Source organism: Clinocottus analis, unplaced genomic scaffold, assembly GCF_023055335.1.
Source record: "Clinocottus analis isolate CAN_PGR_092001 unplaced genomic scaffold, fCliAna1.0.p SCAF_18, whole genome shotgun sequence".
In the NCBI taxonomy this organism is placed as follows: domain Eukaryota; kingdom Metazoa; phylum Chordata; class Actinopteri; order Perciformes; family Cottidae; genus Clinocottus; species Clinocottus analis.
Genome location: NW_027175909.1, coordinates 12,511,418 through 12,527,480, shown reverse-complemented (window position 1 = coordinate 12,527,480; position 16,063 = coordinate 12,511,418). Strand labels below are relative to the sequence as shown.

General features: G+C 43.6%; 1 protein-coding gene across 1 annotated transcript in view; it reads left to right on the top strand.

Annotated features, from left to right (window-relative positions):
* Positions 1–16,063, top strand: part of ptprn2 (protein tyrosine phosphatase receptor type N2) — a 113,306-nt gene that overhangs the window by 20,996 nt on the left and 76,247 nt on the right. The window contains exons 4-9 of the mRNA XM_068581535.1: positions 5,560–5,795; positions 7,799–8,252; positions 8,382–8,678; positions 8,921–8,961; positions 9,504–9,922; positions 12,946–13,032. Coding sequence (XP_068437636.1) covers positions 5,560–5,795; positions 7,799–8,252; positions 8,382–8,678; positions 8,921–8,961; positions 9,504–9,922; positions 12,946–13,032 — 1,534 coding nt within the window. The remainder of the gene's footprint in view (positions 1–5,559; positions 5,796–7,798; positions 8,253–8,381; positions 8,679–8,920; positions 8,962–9,503; positions 9,923–12,945; positions 13,033–16,063) is intronic.

Below are 16,063 nucleotides of genomic sequence, written 5' to 3'. Positions count from 1 at the left end.
TTGAATGGTACTAATCATATGTGAGCCATATAGAGACACAGAGAGTGAAATGTTCCATAATAAATATATGATTGATGACCAGTTACTCAGGATTAAATGTGGCAGTTCCTCCAAGGAAAATCCTCTCAAGTAATTCAACTCAAGTAACTAAATCCTAACTGAAAGACCTGTCTCTATTTTCCTGCACTAATGTACTAATTATGAGACTCTTTCTGGGAAAACTTGTGAGGAAATTGTTAATGCACATGTAGAAAATTACAGAGCAGTGTGAACAAGAATTATTATTTTTTTGGTGGTATTTTAGACCACCTGTAATCACAGGTATGAACCACCAGGGGGCAGTAGACACCTTTAACACTGACCGTGACCACAAGCGTCAGCCCTCTAAATATAATTGGCTTTGCAGGCCATTCTGAGCTTAATATCTTTTAACAGCCGTGAACCACTGTTGAAAATCATTAAGAGTAAGCAGTTGGCTGGAGAAAATAAAAAAAAGAAGTGATGAATATTAGGCAAGGCGAGACCACACATTTATTCTAATTACTGCTTGGAAATAAACAAATGAGAGTGAGGAGGATGAGAAGAGATCCGGTGTGTAATTTCTCCCTGCTCCGTTTTAAGAGGTGTTTAAATGATTTGGATGCTTTTCTTCATGACTCTGACCTTGTGTTTGTAGACGCCCATTTGCAGACGCTGCAGACATGACATCATGACTTTGAATCATTTCCCCCCTTTTCTGTCTTATAGAGTCACATCCACGCCCACACACTCACACAGAGCATTATCTTTGTATGAATTCACAATGCAGTGTTAATACTCGGCGGTACGTTATTCTTATCAGCTCGACGGCTATTGAAGTGTCATCTTTGAGACGTGGGTAGCACTTTTTTTTTTTTTTTTTTTTAAAGCCCAGACAGGGTTACTGAGACCATTGTACTGTAACTTAAATTGAAGAGATGAAGGGGAGAAAAATGTTGAGGGACACCAATGGAATCGATTTACAATCCTCTTTATCTTTCATCAGAGATGCAGGTAGAAATCGCACAATCTCTGCTCACCGCACAACACCAATGTCATTCAGATCAATAGAAATTGACCCTTGTACAAAAGGGCTTGGGTTGTCTGGCTGTGTCCCCAATGTCTGGTATTCCATTTTCATCACAATACCTTTTGAATGCACGTCCCTGTCACCCAACTGCAAATTACTTTTATATTACACAGCACCTAAAGCCACGCAGCTTTAGTATTCACCGTGTGCGGCGCGTCGACACATTTCATAGCCGGGCTGCTGTCATATTGCCGCGGACTCATTACGGCTCTGCTAAATGTGTGTGTGCGGAGCGGGTTTGTGTGACGACACACACAGGAGCTAATTCGGTAATGCACTAATTTGATGTAATATACAAAATGATGGAGCATTTAATTGAAAACACTGCCCCCGAACACCAAATGTCCAATCAAAGCACAGCAAGCGTATCTCGACAGGGCCGGTCCGTCTAGCTCTGGATTCGCCACATATTGGACAGGGTTTTGTAGTAAGAGCAACAATCTGTAGTCATCCCGCACTCCCGACTGCAAATGTGTTTTGTTTTTTTTTCTTTTTTCGAGGACGACCCGTCCCGCTCTGCCTCTCATTGGCTCGTAGTTGCTGCCTTTGTTGGTTGGATTGATTAGGTTTAGGCAAGAGGAGTGAGATTGGTTGGGGTAAGAATGTCACGGTAAACCAATCAGGGGCCGAGTTTGGCGGGTAATGGATGGTTGTGCCGTCCCGGGAAAAACTTATTTGCTTCTCCTTTGATTGGCCTCGTAGCTACAGAGAAGTTGTAACCCAGCTTCAGCATTATTTACAAAGGCAAGGGGGCACGGCATTAGTTCTGGACGACATCTTTTGGGTTTACAGGTTCTGATGCCTGTTCATGAATGCAACATCCACCTAGATGACACTCCTACACTGCAGGGTGTTGTCCTAATCAGTAGTCAAAATAACTCATACCAATTATTATACAACAAGTAACATATTAGTGAGATATCGGGACTTATTTGTAGACAATGCTGAACACAAATGACATAAATGAGTTCCCCCAGCGAGTGTATTTGCGTTTGATTTACGTTCCAACATCCGACCCAAACTTGTGACAGCTATTGTTAATTTTACAAATTCATCTGTTATAACCGTATTTCTTGTAAAAGTGTTATAATAATGAGTACGAACAATGAGAATATAACCACTGTGTTGCCTCTCGTTTTTTTTTCTTCCTACTAGTAAGGTTAAGCATCCAAACCATCAAAAGGTTAGAACGAATAACATTTGAATTAATATACATTTTGATTTATAATCCACTTTTAGGGCTAACTAGCTGCAATACACAGACAGTGCTGCTCCTTATAAGTTAGCGAGGATGCTAACAAGTAGCTTTAGCCTCAGTCTTTTGGCACGATATCATGTCATTGGCCGGCATGAGTAGATTTAAGAGGATTCTCATCTTAAAACAAAACCAACCTGCGTTGCGTTTCAGCGTTAGCCTGGAGGAAGGAGGAATGTTAATTCTACGGTTTTATAAACTACTTCATGTCGTGTTTTTTTAGCTCCCGGTCAGTGTTCATCACGTGAACCTCCATACTCTCAACATCAGAAAGAATCACGTCAGATTGTAATACTGGTGTTCATGATGCACCACATCAGACTACACTAACCTGCAGTCGATTGACCTCCTGACCCTCTGCGGATATTCCCGTAGTACTGACAAGTGAAGTAAGATGATGCACTGTGACATTTGCATTATAGCTCCATTGACAGGAGGCATCAGTCAGGGACCATCAGTGACCATAAACTGACATTATGTCACTCCGGCGCTACTTTCTTCCTGCACCAAAATGTCTTTCTTGACAGACAATCGACAAAACGTATTGTAAGATATTTTGCTCTGTCTGTTCCTTGACAACCTTGCTCGATGGTACTGGAGAGATACAAGAAAACGGCAGACACATTACACGCTAACATGCCATGTTGAAAACTTGAGTTGTTATGAGGAAAACAAGAGTGCTTTTATTGAACCGTTCAGTGTGAGTCCGTGTCTGTGAAGGTGGCGGGATCGTTTCAAAGAAACCTGCTTCAGATTTTTACTCCGGGCGAAAGGATTTCCTTCACAGGCAAATAATCGTTTATGTTCTCGTAGATGTTCACATACTGTTGTTGCAGCAATGGCAAATGTAAAATTACCCGTTGTGCGAATCCACAGAACTTTTAGCCTGGATTTTGGGAAAATGTCTCTAATATAATGCATAAGATATTTAGAATATTTGCATTTAAAAAAAATGTTGCAGCCATACAAAATGAATGTATGTCCCTCATCATATAGCTTCAATGAAGAGACAAGTTGATGGAATAAGACCACAAAGCTACTAAGCAAGTGTGTGATGTCAGTATTTCAAGAAGATAACATCAATACTCTACTTTTGTACTTTTCTACTGTAAACAAAGTCTTCACATTTTCCCACCAGTTGATTTTCACATTTGGATTGACACATTTCTGTTTGACTAATTAGGGTGGAACTCGCTGCCAAATCATTTATACTCTTTTCCATTAATTCCTTTAATATCAGTTGGTGGACAGAAGTAAAGGAAAGGGCAAAATCTGCATTTCAAAAAACAGCAAATGAAACTACAAGACGTGTCAACAGGATTCCATCTAATAGGCTTTGAATATTTAGGATGTCTCTCTCTCTCTCTCTCTCTCTCTCTCTCTCTCTCTCTCTCTCTCTCTCTCAGAAAACAGACAGGAGACCAACAGTAATAGCTTGCTTGTTTGAAAAAGCTGTTGCGCTGAAGGCGAGGCGTTAATTAACCGAGGCATTTGCCTGAGACGGCATACTATCCTTAAACAGGCAAAAACCCGGCGCCACTTGCTCTTTCTCTGGACTAACAGATGAATTTGCATGACATTTAGCTCCCCGGTGCCAGGATAATCAGCTGAGCTGTTGACTGAGAGAGATCCAACCGTAAAGGCTCCTCTACTTTTCTTCCGGACTTTTTCTTCTGCAAAATCGCTCACTTTGATTCAGTAATTTGCACCCGAATACCTTTCCCCCCATCAAGTGTGCCCATCACAGACACACAACAACATGGTATGTATGGAAATGAGTGCATCCCCCAGGAGACAGGAGGGGGATAGAGGTGTCACAGTCAATGAGGCCATCTTCATCCTGTTGTGGCGCCGTCGCACATTCACCGTGAACCCATTTAACCAGCTGCAGTTAACCGCAGGTACCATATGGATCCTTTAGGGCTAAAGCCGGGGCTGATTTCCCCCATCCCCACTGATGATCGCATAAATGATCATCACCGCCCTGATATATAACAAGTATACACCACATCGGTTAAGCCATGGGTAGTTAACTGTCATTGTTGTACGGATGGATAGCTCAGCTGCGTTCCAGAACAGCAACAACATACGCTGCTTTGTGCTCCGTTCACCGCTGCCAGGAATGACTGGAGGCATCTGTAGCTGCTCTGCATTGCTCAGATCCTCATCTGGTGCTTATGAATATCTATGAGAATACCCAGAGTCCATGGGTGAGAAACCAGGCTAATGAAGACATTCAGCTTTCTTGATACTTTTCTTTTTTTTTGTATTCTTCAAAACCAGGCGGAATATGTATTGCTATTAAACAAGTATACATCATTAAGAGCAGCATTGTTTCTTGAGACGAGTGTGGTAAAAAAAAAAGTTAGGCATGTGGCAGCTAGGAATGTGAGCGGTCCACGCAACATAATGACTTCTTTCTCATTAAAAAATGCTTCTGCATTGAAATGAAGTGTCATCAGTGGACATCTTGGCTCCTTAAACACAAGTATGATATCTGTGGTATTTCTATGCTCTTTGCCGATGGAATGCTGTGCCTCTTGGCTCATTGGGAAGGGAGCCATGTTTTGGGTATCTTTTTTTTGCTTGGGTAGCTCCATCTGGTCCTGGCACCAGTGTGCTTTGCCCCTGCCCAGGAGTTCTGCATCCCAACTATGTGTTGGCAATTAGCAGAGATGTTGGCAAGGCGTCAGGCCGCAGTGTGACATTCTCCCTGGGCTTGTTGACTGGCTGTGGTGTGTGTGTGTGTGTGCACGTGTCTGTGTGTATACATGTGTCTGTGCATGTGTGCATGAGTTTGAATGCGTAGTCACGGCTTACTTTAAGTGTCGTCTTCTGCTCTCCCATTTGGATTCATGCTCGCTGATCTTATAAAGATGAGATTTCCCCAAAGTATTTTCAAGAGATAATCCATAAGTGTATCCATAATATTTCCAAAATCTCTTTAGGAATGCCAAGCAATAATATATGAAAAGAAATAGGCGCCCAGAAAGTATGAAACTGGTCATTTTGCCTCCAAAATTAATTTCGTCCCAGGGAACAATTTCTCAACCAAGCGAGGAACTTGAGTTGGTAGTTTTGCTCTGGTTTTCCCACATTTCATCACAGTCGTCCTCAGTTTTAGGTTGAAACTCTGCATCGTATGCTGCTTGTTTCGATCTGGGATTTGAGGTTGAAGTTCAATCTTTGTCTCCAGGTTTGACATGGCAGGACGACATCACCCAGCAGGTCATCTCCCGAGAGCTCTCCAAACTGAGGACCATTCCTCTCCGCCACCAGGCCTCGGCTCCCAGCCCCCTGACCGCCTACAGCAGCTCCAGAGACAGGAAACTGAGCAAAAACCTTCAGCATTACCTGACAGGCCTGGGCTTCCTGCCACAGTCTGAGGCTGATGGAAAACCAGGAATGCAACGCCTGGGAGCCAACGTTCAGGTAAGCGTCTCACACACTGTCGGCTTGAAGCAGTTGCTGACTTTGGATTCGATTGGACAGGCGTGACGAGTGCACAAAATAATGCAGATTAACAACAGAAGAGGTGTAACTAGAAATATAGCATTTGGGTCCTGGGTTAAGGCAAGAAGTGACAGTAAACAAACAGGCTTTCCTCAACTGAAGTATGGAAGGGCCTCTTCCTATTGCTTTAGAAAAAGAGTCATTATGTCTTAAGCTGAGGTCGCCCTCTTGTCCCCGCACCGCTTTTGTTTCTCGCTTTCTGTCGCCTCCTCCCTCTCCCACTGAGCAGAGACCTTTTTAAACAAAGATCTTCCATCACCTCTTTACATTATTCAATCCTCATATTTAGGGAGGAACTCCGGCTTTGTGTGAAATGTGCTCTGCACCTTTCATAGCTGAGCCGCTTCCTGCTGCTGTGTCAGTGCAGTCATAATGCAAAGTTGAAGAGTTCAGGACCTTCCTTATTGATGAGGCGAGGTCCTTTGTTGGGTAGTGTGATGGAAAAATGCAAACATGGTTAGCATGAATGGCGGAGCACCCCCGTCTCGCTGTGATAATGCCATTATGGCCTCTCAGTACGCCGGGCTTGGAAAGACTGACATTTTCTCTATATACATTTGAAGGACAGAAAATGGCACCGAGGGAGATAGCTAGTATTAGTGCGGCAGTGACATGGATGATAATGCTGCTCAGTGGTTCGGATATATTGTGTGCTGAATTGAAGCGTGGGTCCTTATGAATCAGACAAAAAGAATGATTTTTCTTTTTCACAAAGAGAAGAACAAAATCACACATTATGGTGCCAGTACAAACCATAATGCCAAATTGTTAAATGGCCTCTGGATGCCTGTGTACCAGTGCATTGTGATGTAAATATATAATTCATCATGTGTCAAATATAAACTCATATGGCTAAATTCGAAATCAGATACCTCACAGTTACTTCTTTTTAGATAAGGGATGGCTGCTACTTCTCTGACAGAAGGGATATGCTTTTAAAGTTTGTTGTGGAAATGCATGAAATTACTCTTTGAGTGACACTATCTCATCTATGATTTCCATAATGCAATTTCCAAGGGCAGTTGTCTTTGATCTAGAATCCTTATTCATATCCTGTCCTGTCTAGTAGAGCCCAGGTTGCTTCTTTTTTTTTTAATTCTAAAGTCTGTCATAACAATGCTGACCCAGCGCAACCCATCCAATGTTCACATCGGGGGGAATAACTACAGCAGAGCTGAAGCTGTTAAAGATTCATCACATGATTGTTGTCACTTTAGCTTTACAGACATGAACAAGACGCACCATAGAGTCCACGGACATGCCAGCAACCTTCATGTGGCTGTACTTTGACAAATGCTAACCTTAGCATGCTAACACGTTCATGACAATGCTAGCGTGCTGATGTTTCGCAGTTATGATGTTTACCATGTTCACCATCTTAACTTAGCCTGTCAGCATGCTAATTAGCAACAAACTCAAAGTACAGCTGAGGATGATGAGGATGTCATTGTTTCTGCGGATATTTGCAGTAGTTTGGTGTCATGAATACAACTTGAACGAAGGAGGTTTATTGACATTCTGACATATGAGAAAAGAAATCGTAGAATTCATGAATTCCTTGTTGTTGTGGAGACATTTCTGTCTTAATCACAAATGTAAAGCCCATAGCCAGTCAACAAGCCCAGGGAGAATGTCACACTGCGGCCTGACACTTCGCCAACATCTCTGTTAATTGTCAACACATAGTTGGGATGCAGAACTCCTGGAGGTCACTGAAGTCATTAACATTCATCCTCTGAATGTTCGAACAACATTTAATGGCAATCCATCAAATAGTTGTGGAGATATTTTAGTCTGGACTAAAGTGGTAGACCAATTGTCTGACCATCAGTCATCCCCAGAGCCACACCACGAGCATGGCAAATCTATGTTTGACATATTAACAATGCTCTAAATGTGCTAAGTGGCATTTTGTGTTGTAGAATGAAGACATGAAGTCTGAAGGTCACTTAGAGCCCAGCCGGTTGAAACCCAAGCAGGGCTGGAAGGAGACAACGATCTACAGCCATCAGAAAGGAGCTGGACAATCTCCAGTCACCAAAGTCTTCACCCAGAGCGGAGAGGGACGACACCCCAAGCTCAGTACGACCTACTCCAACCGGGGCCCGGGAGGTAACAAACTGCTCACCAGCCACCTGGAGCAGCTTCTCGCCGATGTACCGAGCACTCAACAGGGCGCCACGGCTGTCAAGTCTGCATGGCCCAAGGGAAAGCTCCACTACCTCAGCTACATCCAGCCAGCTACGAATAACCACGCAGAACCGCAGTCTCACATGGGTTTTAGCTCCAAAACCCAAAGGCCTGATCTAGATAGACTTCTGCTTAAGGCTGGCTCCAAGCCACTGGCCGCCAAAGAGCCTCTCAGTGGCGTGGATGGTAAGAGAGGCTTTTTTTTTTTTCACACTCTGGCTTTTATATTTGCACCACACTATTCTTATTTGGGGGTTTGTTTGCTTCGTGTTTTAAATGTACACTTATCACTTCTTCCCTTTCCTTTCTGTCCAGAGCGATTCATCCAGAATATGGTGAACCAGCTGGGAAGGCACAGCATCGACATGGGGGCTTTGATGGGCAAAGACCTGGACCAGCTGGCTGGGGTCATCACAGGAGCTCTGCAGGAGGTGGATGAGCAGAGGCCTGTGGTTGGGGCCCAGCCAGGACCAGGAGCCGCCGACTCCAAGGGGGGCATGGAGCGTAACAGGGAGCCACTGGCAGTCGCGCAAACGAATCAAGACAAGGTCCTGAAATCAGACAAAGGGCAGGATCGAAACCAGGAAGACACACTGAGCATGAAACAGCAAGGTGAGTGTTTCTTCTGCTGGGAAAGAGAATGAAAGCTGGCAACACTTGGAGTACTAATGTGTTTATTTTCTGCCATAGATAATACGAGTATACAGCGTTCTAAGTTTCTAAAGACGTTAATAATGCAATCCTTATAAAAAGTGCTGCCAAATGTATTTTTGAGTCGTTTTTCTTTGCTGAATACAAAAGAGATTTTTTTTTTTTTAACACAATCTGCTCTCATACATTGTGTTTGTTTTCAGGCCAACAAATAGACGGTGCAGACAAAGAGCCCGTTGACAAGGTGAATTTAAAATTACTCTGCTCAACCAACAAATTGGTTTCTCAGGGAGCGAGACATGTCCAGACTTACACCTTATTCACTTTTGAATGCGACTTCAAATAGAGATGATTGGAAAGTTGTCCAGACCAGCATTTGCTGTCAAATTATTAGAACTTGAAAGCAACTGTGGGATCTTATCAAATTTCTCGAGTGTTGTCTATCCTCAAATATTTTAATTTAATGGAACTTCAAAAGCGATATTATTGAAAACAGTTCTGCATGTTTAATTTTTAGGACAGTAAATAAGCACAGTCTCTGAAAGTAAAAAGGATGTCATGAGACCTTGGACCATCACTCAGGCATAGAAATGTCAGTGAATGCAACACAAATCTATATTTCATGATTGATGAATAGAATAAAAGTCTCTATTCAAAGTATGACTTCATTTGTCCTCAGAACTTTACAACACTCTTCTGAAAGGAAACTTAAAAGTAACGTATCAGTAAAAACAAGTAGAAATGCCGTCGTTATTCTAAAGAGAAATCTTCTTTGGTTTCACACAGCACGCAGCCTTCTTCTCCAAGCTGCTGGACTACCTCAACATGGAGACTTTCGGTGACGCTCCGAAGGTCAACGTTGGGCCCCCAGCTCCCATTCGGAAAATGGTCGGACTGGAGAACGTCCAAAGCCGGACGACGCAGGGCCAAGTTCCCGTCCCCCACCGCTGGGAGGCGAAGACCTTGCCTGCGAAGGAAGGCTCCGTCCTGCGTTTGACCGGTGGTGCAGATGGGCCTGACTCTCAGGTGGACTCAGAGATCCAGAGGTGGATGCAGGGGAATCAGGACCCAGCGGGGAAAAAGCAGGCGGAGGAGCCGCAGAAGAAGGACATGAAAGTCAAAACTCAGCTGGTCCACGTGGGGGTGAAGGAGTTCTCCAGCAGAGGAAAGGACAGACACTTTGGCTACATTATCACCGGCTCAGAGTAAGTATGCTTCTCATATACAATGTTACATCATGGATATCACAATGATTCAGGTTGTATTCGTCATTTCTAAATCATGATATTCTTTATCAATGTATATTTTTTTCTTTTATTAGGATATTTTGGCAATTCTAGTTGTGTTTGTGTTGTTCGTCTATGTTTTCCTGCTGAGCTGTGTGTAAGGTTCATACCGTGAGACTATACATCGTGTAATATGGAACAATAATATGAACTTGTTACAGTTAAAAATGATGCAGACTTTGTCAATAGATTGATCTACAGTATGTCCATAACCTTTTTTACCTTGTTAATCACTGTTCTCGAAAACTCACATGCAAATAGCACCATTGACAAACCGAGTGAAAGCGTCTCTCTTGTTCTTTTTAATTTTTACATTTTTATATACTTTTATTTAAAAGGAAAGACGAGGACAGAACATCAATTTGACTTTTTAATATTGCCACACGGACATTTCGGGCACCCTGAAACGTTAGCGTGGCAATAATAAAAAGTTAAATTGGTGTTCTGTCCTCGTCTTTTCTTTTAATATTATGCACATTAGGATCCAGCACCCAATCTTCAAGGTCAAATCCCGAGTTAAGCACGTTGTGTCTTAATTTCAATATACCTTTATAGCTAGCAATAAAGTCATGAATCAGCACAACCACTAAGTTTATATATATATATATATATATATATATATATATATATATATATATATATATATATATATATATATATTTTTTTTTTTTTTTTTCATTCTATACACTGAACAACAAAAAAAAACCTTATTTCATATGTATTCACACACACACACACACACTATATATATATATATATATATATATATATATATATATATATATATATATATATATATATATATATATATTCAGCCGTACTGTTGAACCTGTTTCAAGCAGACTCATTACAGACACACCGATTATATGTCTGCTTTTTTTCAGTTACGTAAAACTGCCTCTAAGAGACACAGTTTCTGTCTGAAACCACCCACATATTCACGTCTTTCTGAAAAGAAAGAATACTACTGGTTGTGGTGCACCTGATTACAAAAGCAGGCATGATAAATCCCTCGGCGTGCGGGTATTACTATGTCGTATTACAGCTTTAATGGTGATACTTTGTCGAGAAGGCTCGCCAAGTCCTCTCCCTCTCCTTCGCTCTCACCTCTCAGTCAGCTCAGGCTCAGCAAAGATAAGTTCCTATCCACTGTGTCTTCGCCCCTGGTCCTTTCTCAAATCCCTTCATGGTGTTATCAAGTCAGTGTGTTGTCCTTCACCTGTTCAACACACGTCGGCTCATAAAGGTGCGACGGGCACAATCTCGTTCGCGTTAATGCCACATATATAGACACGCAGATTAAGATGCAAACACACAATAGCGGTGAGTATATGCCAGGGGAAATAAAAAGGTCACCTTCTGAATAAAATATCTTCACCTCCTCTTCCCCGTCTATCCTCAGCCCGCTGAGCGGTCACCTATAGTTGGCCTGTAGAGAGGTCTGCATTTGCTGCAGACCTCATGATTGCATGGTTGTTATCCCCAGCTCCTTCGCACCCTGCAGAGAGGCTTCGCAAACTTGCTTATCTGACAGCTCCTGACATTGTGGTGGTGGTAGTGGGGGGGGTAGGGGGGAATAGGGAGGAGGTGGAGGGGGAGGCAAGTGGAATGGTTTGGATAGAAGAGAAAGAGACGTAGAAACCCAAGGGGAAAAGTACTAGCATCAACAACCAAGTCACTCCTGGAGCTCTCCAGTTGCTCGAATTACCGCAGAGGGATGCAAACGTGTCTGGAATTGCTTCGGTGAATCTTTAACTTTCAAAACCCCTCAAAAAAGTGGAGAAGAAAAAAGAACCACCCACTCTCTCAAAGGTGGAGTGAATCAGCCACTCGTGCACTATTCAGTTGGGGAGGAGAGAAAAAAAAACATCTGTATTGTGATGTCAAATGCAGGCTAAACAAAAGACTATCTCAGCTTAATTTTAACCTTGAATATGTAAAGTTGTTTTTTAATATATTTTAAAATCCGGGAAAAAAAAGAAAAGAAATAGCTGATAACGCACTCCATCGGCAGCGCTGTGTGGAATTTGTTCCCAGGTCAATTCACATTGCTCTGCTAACAAAACAATGTCTCATTATCATCCATGACTTTTCGGTGCATGTCACCTTGCAGTCACTTGGCCCTCCCACTGATTCCAGGTTAAGCTGTCAGCTATAAAGTAGCTTTCCGTGTGTGTTGGTGTGTGTGTGTGTGTGTGTGCCCTTCTCATTTCCTCCATCCAGCGCGTCGGCCTGCAGATTGTCTTTGTTTGGTCTATTTCCTTGGCGATTTACTCTCTGAGTGAGAGAGCAGCCACGGACTGAGCCGAGATGAGGCATGGCTTTATCAGACCACCATTACACTTCACCTCCATTCCATTTGCACCTTATTATTCTCATCCCACCGCGAGGGCGCGTGCGTGCCCCGTGTGTTTGTGTACTTTGTGTTATCATGTTTTACTTTGCGCGTACGTGCGCGCCCCAGAAAGCGAAAGTGAATGGGGGGTCGGGTGGGGGGGGGGGTCGGAAGAAAGATGAGAGAGGAGAAGGGAGAGGAAGGCGCGTCCATATGATACAGCCATTACACCACATGCAGGTTTCATTTGCACCTTATTGTTTGTCTCATTGCTGGAAAAAAAAAAAGCAGGTGATTTACCAAGCCTGAAGAGGCAGCTGATCCCTTTTCCCTTGGCACGACTCCTTGTGTGTTTGTTTGTGTTTTGTGCGTGCCTGTGTGTCTGTCTGCTAGTGTGTACATGTGTGCGCTACATCCATTCAGACAACCGTGGCCGTGCTTGTGTGCAATGACCCATTTGTGGGTATGAATTGTGGCAGTATCTCCCTCCAAAAAAAAAAAAAAGAAGCATTTTAACGGCTGAATGGCTGTCTGTATATGTTGAATGGGTGTGGACCTCCAAACGTGACGCCCAGCTGTCTGTGTGTGTTTCTCCCCCCCTAACCAGCTCCCTCACCGCTGACCAGGGCTCAGACCTGATGGAGCGACTGACGGAGAGGCTGAACCTCCACGCCGCGGACCTCACCCAGCTCTCGTACGTGCAAACACAAACGACCCTCTACATGCCCTCACCTTGTCACAAATAATGATTTACCTTGCAGTTTACAAGCCATACATTGCATAAAGGATAATTGGCCATTTGAAACAGATGTATTTTGTGCCTTTGAGCTCTGGGGAAAGAGTGAAGGTTGTTTAGAAGCTGCAAGGACTATTTGTGTGGAAAAAAATACTGTGCACACTGCCAGAGACTGTAGGCGTTTGTTGTTTTTATGACCTTTCGGAGTGTTTGACTTCTCGCAGGGAGAGAAATCAGGCCTAATTACCTCCAGACACATACTGATGTCTCTATTGTATGCAAAACACTGCCACGCCACCATTGTCACTGTACGCCTCGTCAAAAAAGAGAGCAGTCAAGCCATCAAACGGCTCTCAGTTCGAGGCAAAGCGAGGAAGAGAGAGGAAGGGAAGCAGCAGTGAATCAAGAGCTGGAAGTAGAGAAAGTAGTCCAGCAGGAGGCGGTGAATATATTAATGAGAGGACGAACTGTCCTTGAACCCGGGTTGGTTTGCGCTCGTACTATGTTTCTGCTGTACATTTGGTGTCAGACCATGTAGGAGGCAGAGGAGATGTGTTTCGCCTAAGATCTGACAAGCCTTTCAAGACACTCCTGCAGGAGAAGTGAAGCCTGGGTGGTTCAGTAACACCCGCAGCATACGAACACCAAAGCCGGCGCACTGCAGTCTGCGGCGCTGCAGTTACTGTAGACGGAGTATTCTGGCTCGGATAATAGCTACTGCGAGGGAAAACCGTCTGACAGTCCTCTCTGTATCTAGTGTTCAACACTCTCAATCCGCCGTGACCTCAAAATACATGCAACCAAGGAGACGTCCTGATCCCCCATCTTTGAATTAAAGCTTCGGGTTTAGTGTCGGTGAGCGAGAACACCGGGACGTGTCACTGTGCCGGCACTGATTGAGCCAATCTTGTTATTACACCTGTCATTTCATATCACTCAGAATCAACTCCAGATGCATATGATGATTGATGCTGTTCTTTGGATGCGGGTGAATAGCCCCCCACATTGAAAAGGCAAAAAGGGAAACAACAACAAAAAAAGGATGGACTGCAGATGCTCTTAAGTAATCAACTACCTGAGGGAACATGACGAGACACATTTTGATTTTCTTATTGCACTTTTCACGTGATTAGTGAGGGCATGTGTGCATATGGGAGTTGTCCATTGACTATAATAACAATAACAGCAATAAGGGGGCTGGAAGTGAAACCCTGGGTCAAGCAGGGCGGGACAGGATGGCTGGATCAGGCCAGATTTTTGTGTCTTTATTAATTAATGAGTTAATTATTTTAATAGTTAGTATTGTATCCATTTTTTAAAAAATCATTTTTGGTTTCACTTATTTTTAGATTGGTTAGTGTTTCCTCCTTCGTCTTTGCGGTCTCCTGCTTTAGGCCGTTCAGTCTCATCTAACAAATCATCAGATAAGATATCTGTAAAACCTGAATCTTCAAAGTGACAAGTAGCTATATTGTCAAATAATCGCACAATACATGCACCTTAGGTGTTCGTATGAAGTAGCATCAAATAAGAATACTTAAGCAGAGTACCTGAGTAAATGTACTTTTTTTTCCACCATTGCAAGAATTCATGATCACAGTGTAAAAGCCACAGATGTCTTCGATAACATGAATGTTATTACACCTCATATTGATAACAGTATTCCATACAGAAGACGCAAATGTCCTCTTTGTGGGGCTTATTTCTCTGCATTCTCGTTTTTTTTTTTTTTTTTGTTTCTTCTCCACAAAGTAATGAAAGCGCATTCGAGTAGAAATAGCCAAGACGCGAGGACGTGACACAAGCCCATTGTGCCTCTTGCTGCGTGGCCACGGCAGGTGAGTGTTTGAAAGCCTCTGCCTGAATGCGATTCGGCTCGAGTACGAGAGCTGGGTCAGAGCACGCCGCCCTGCTTCGGGGGCCGCTCGCTCTGATGAGCCCTGATAGGGAGACTGAAGACGAGATACTCAAATGTGACAACGGGCGGCAGGCGGAGGAGAATTTCAGCCCCCAGAATAAGGGACGAGGAGGCTGAAGGTTTTAATGTTGTTGAGATTTCCAGACACTGAACACAATTACGTTTGAGGCTCCCACTACAGTAATCAGCAGAGAATATTCCCCTTTCAAAAGAGATGTGAAATTGTAGTTTTGGATGATGATGTTCTGGGGGCGATAATATGTGCTTTTTTCAGATGACGTAAGTGTTTTTCTCACCAGAAACACTAGGGGGAGTGGGATACACACTCACAAGTCCATCCTCACACACAGTCTGTGCAGACACACACACAGACACACACACACACACACACACACACACACACCCTGCCAATATCCCGCCAACCAGTCTGCACATATACACTCATCATGTCCCAGCAGCAGAGCTAATATGAAGTCCAAGCTTACACATCCAATAACACAAGAGACGATGTGAGGCCTTCCAGAAAACGTATCCGTCTTAACTTCATCTTTTCCTACCGGTGCATTTAAATAAGGTTTCTGTGGCTTGGAAAAAGAATAAAATCCCCGTCAGTTCAATTTGAGATGCATCGGGCCCTTCAGGACGAATACCTTCGGTCAGGAGAAGGCACGCAGGGGTAAAAGATTGCGGAAATATTGACATTTACGAGAGCAAACAGAGCCTCGTTGAAGGTATTAGAGAAGGACACATTTCTTTTAGAGCGGTGCATGTGTGCGAGTGTGTGTGAGATCACGTTCGCGAATGCATCGTGCCTGGTTGGGTCCGTCTGTCTGGCAGCATCGGCTCACATATTGCCCCCGGCGGAGTCGGTGTTGCTGCCTCTGTAGAGGGCTGACTGATGGTGAGTGGGTCCGGGTCACAGCACTCTGGCAGTGTGATGAATCTCCCTCTCTGCTCGTACAGTCCGCAGAAGTACACTCAAAATGTATATCCACTTTCCAGGACTTAAGTGTGAAGACACGACGATGTGCTGTAATGGGTCAGTGATTACATCGGATGGAAAGATGCCAC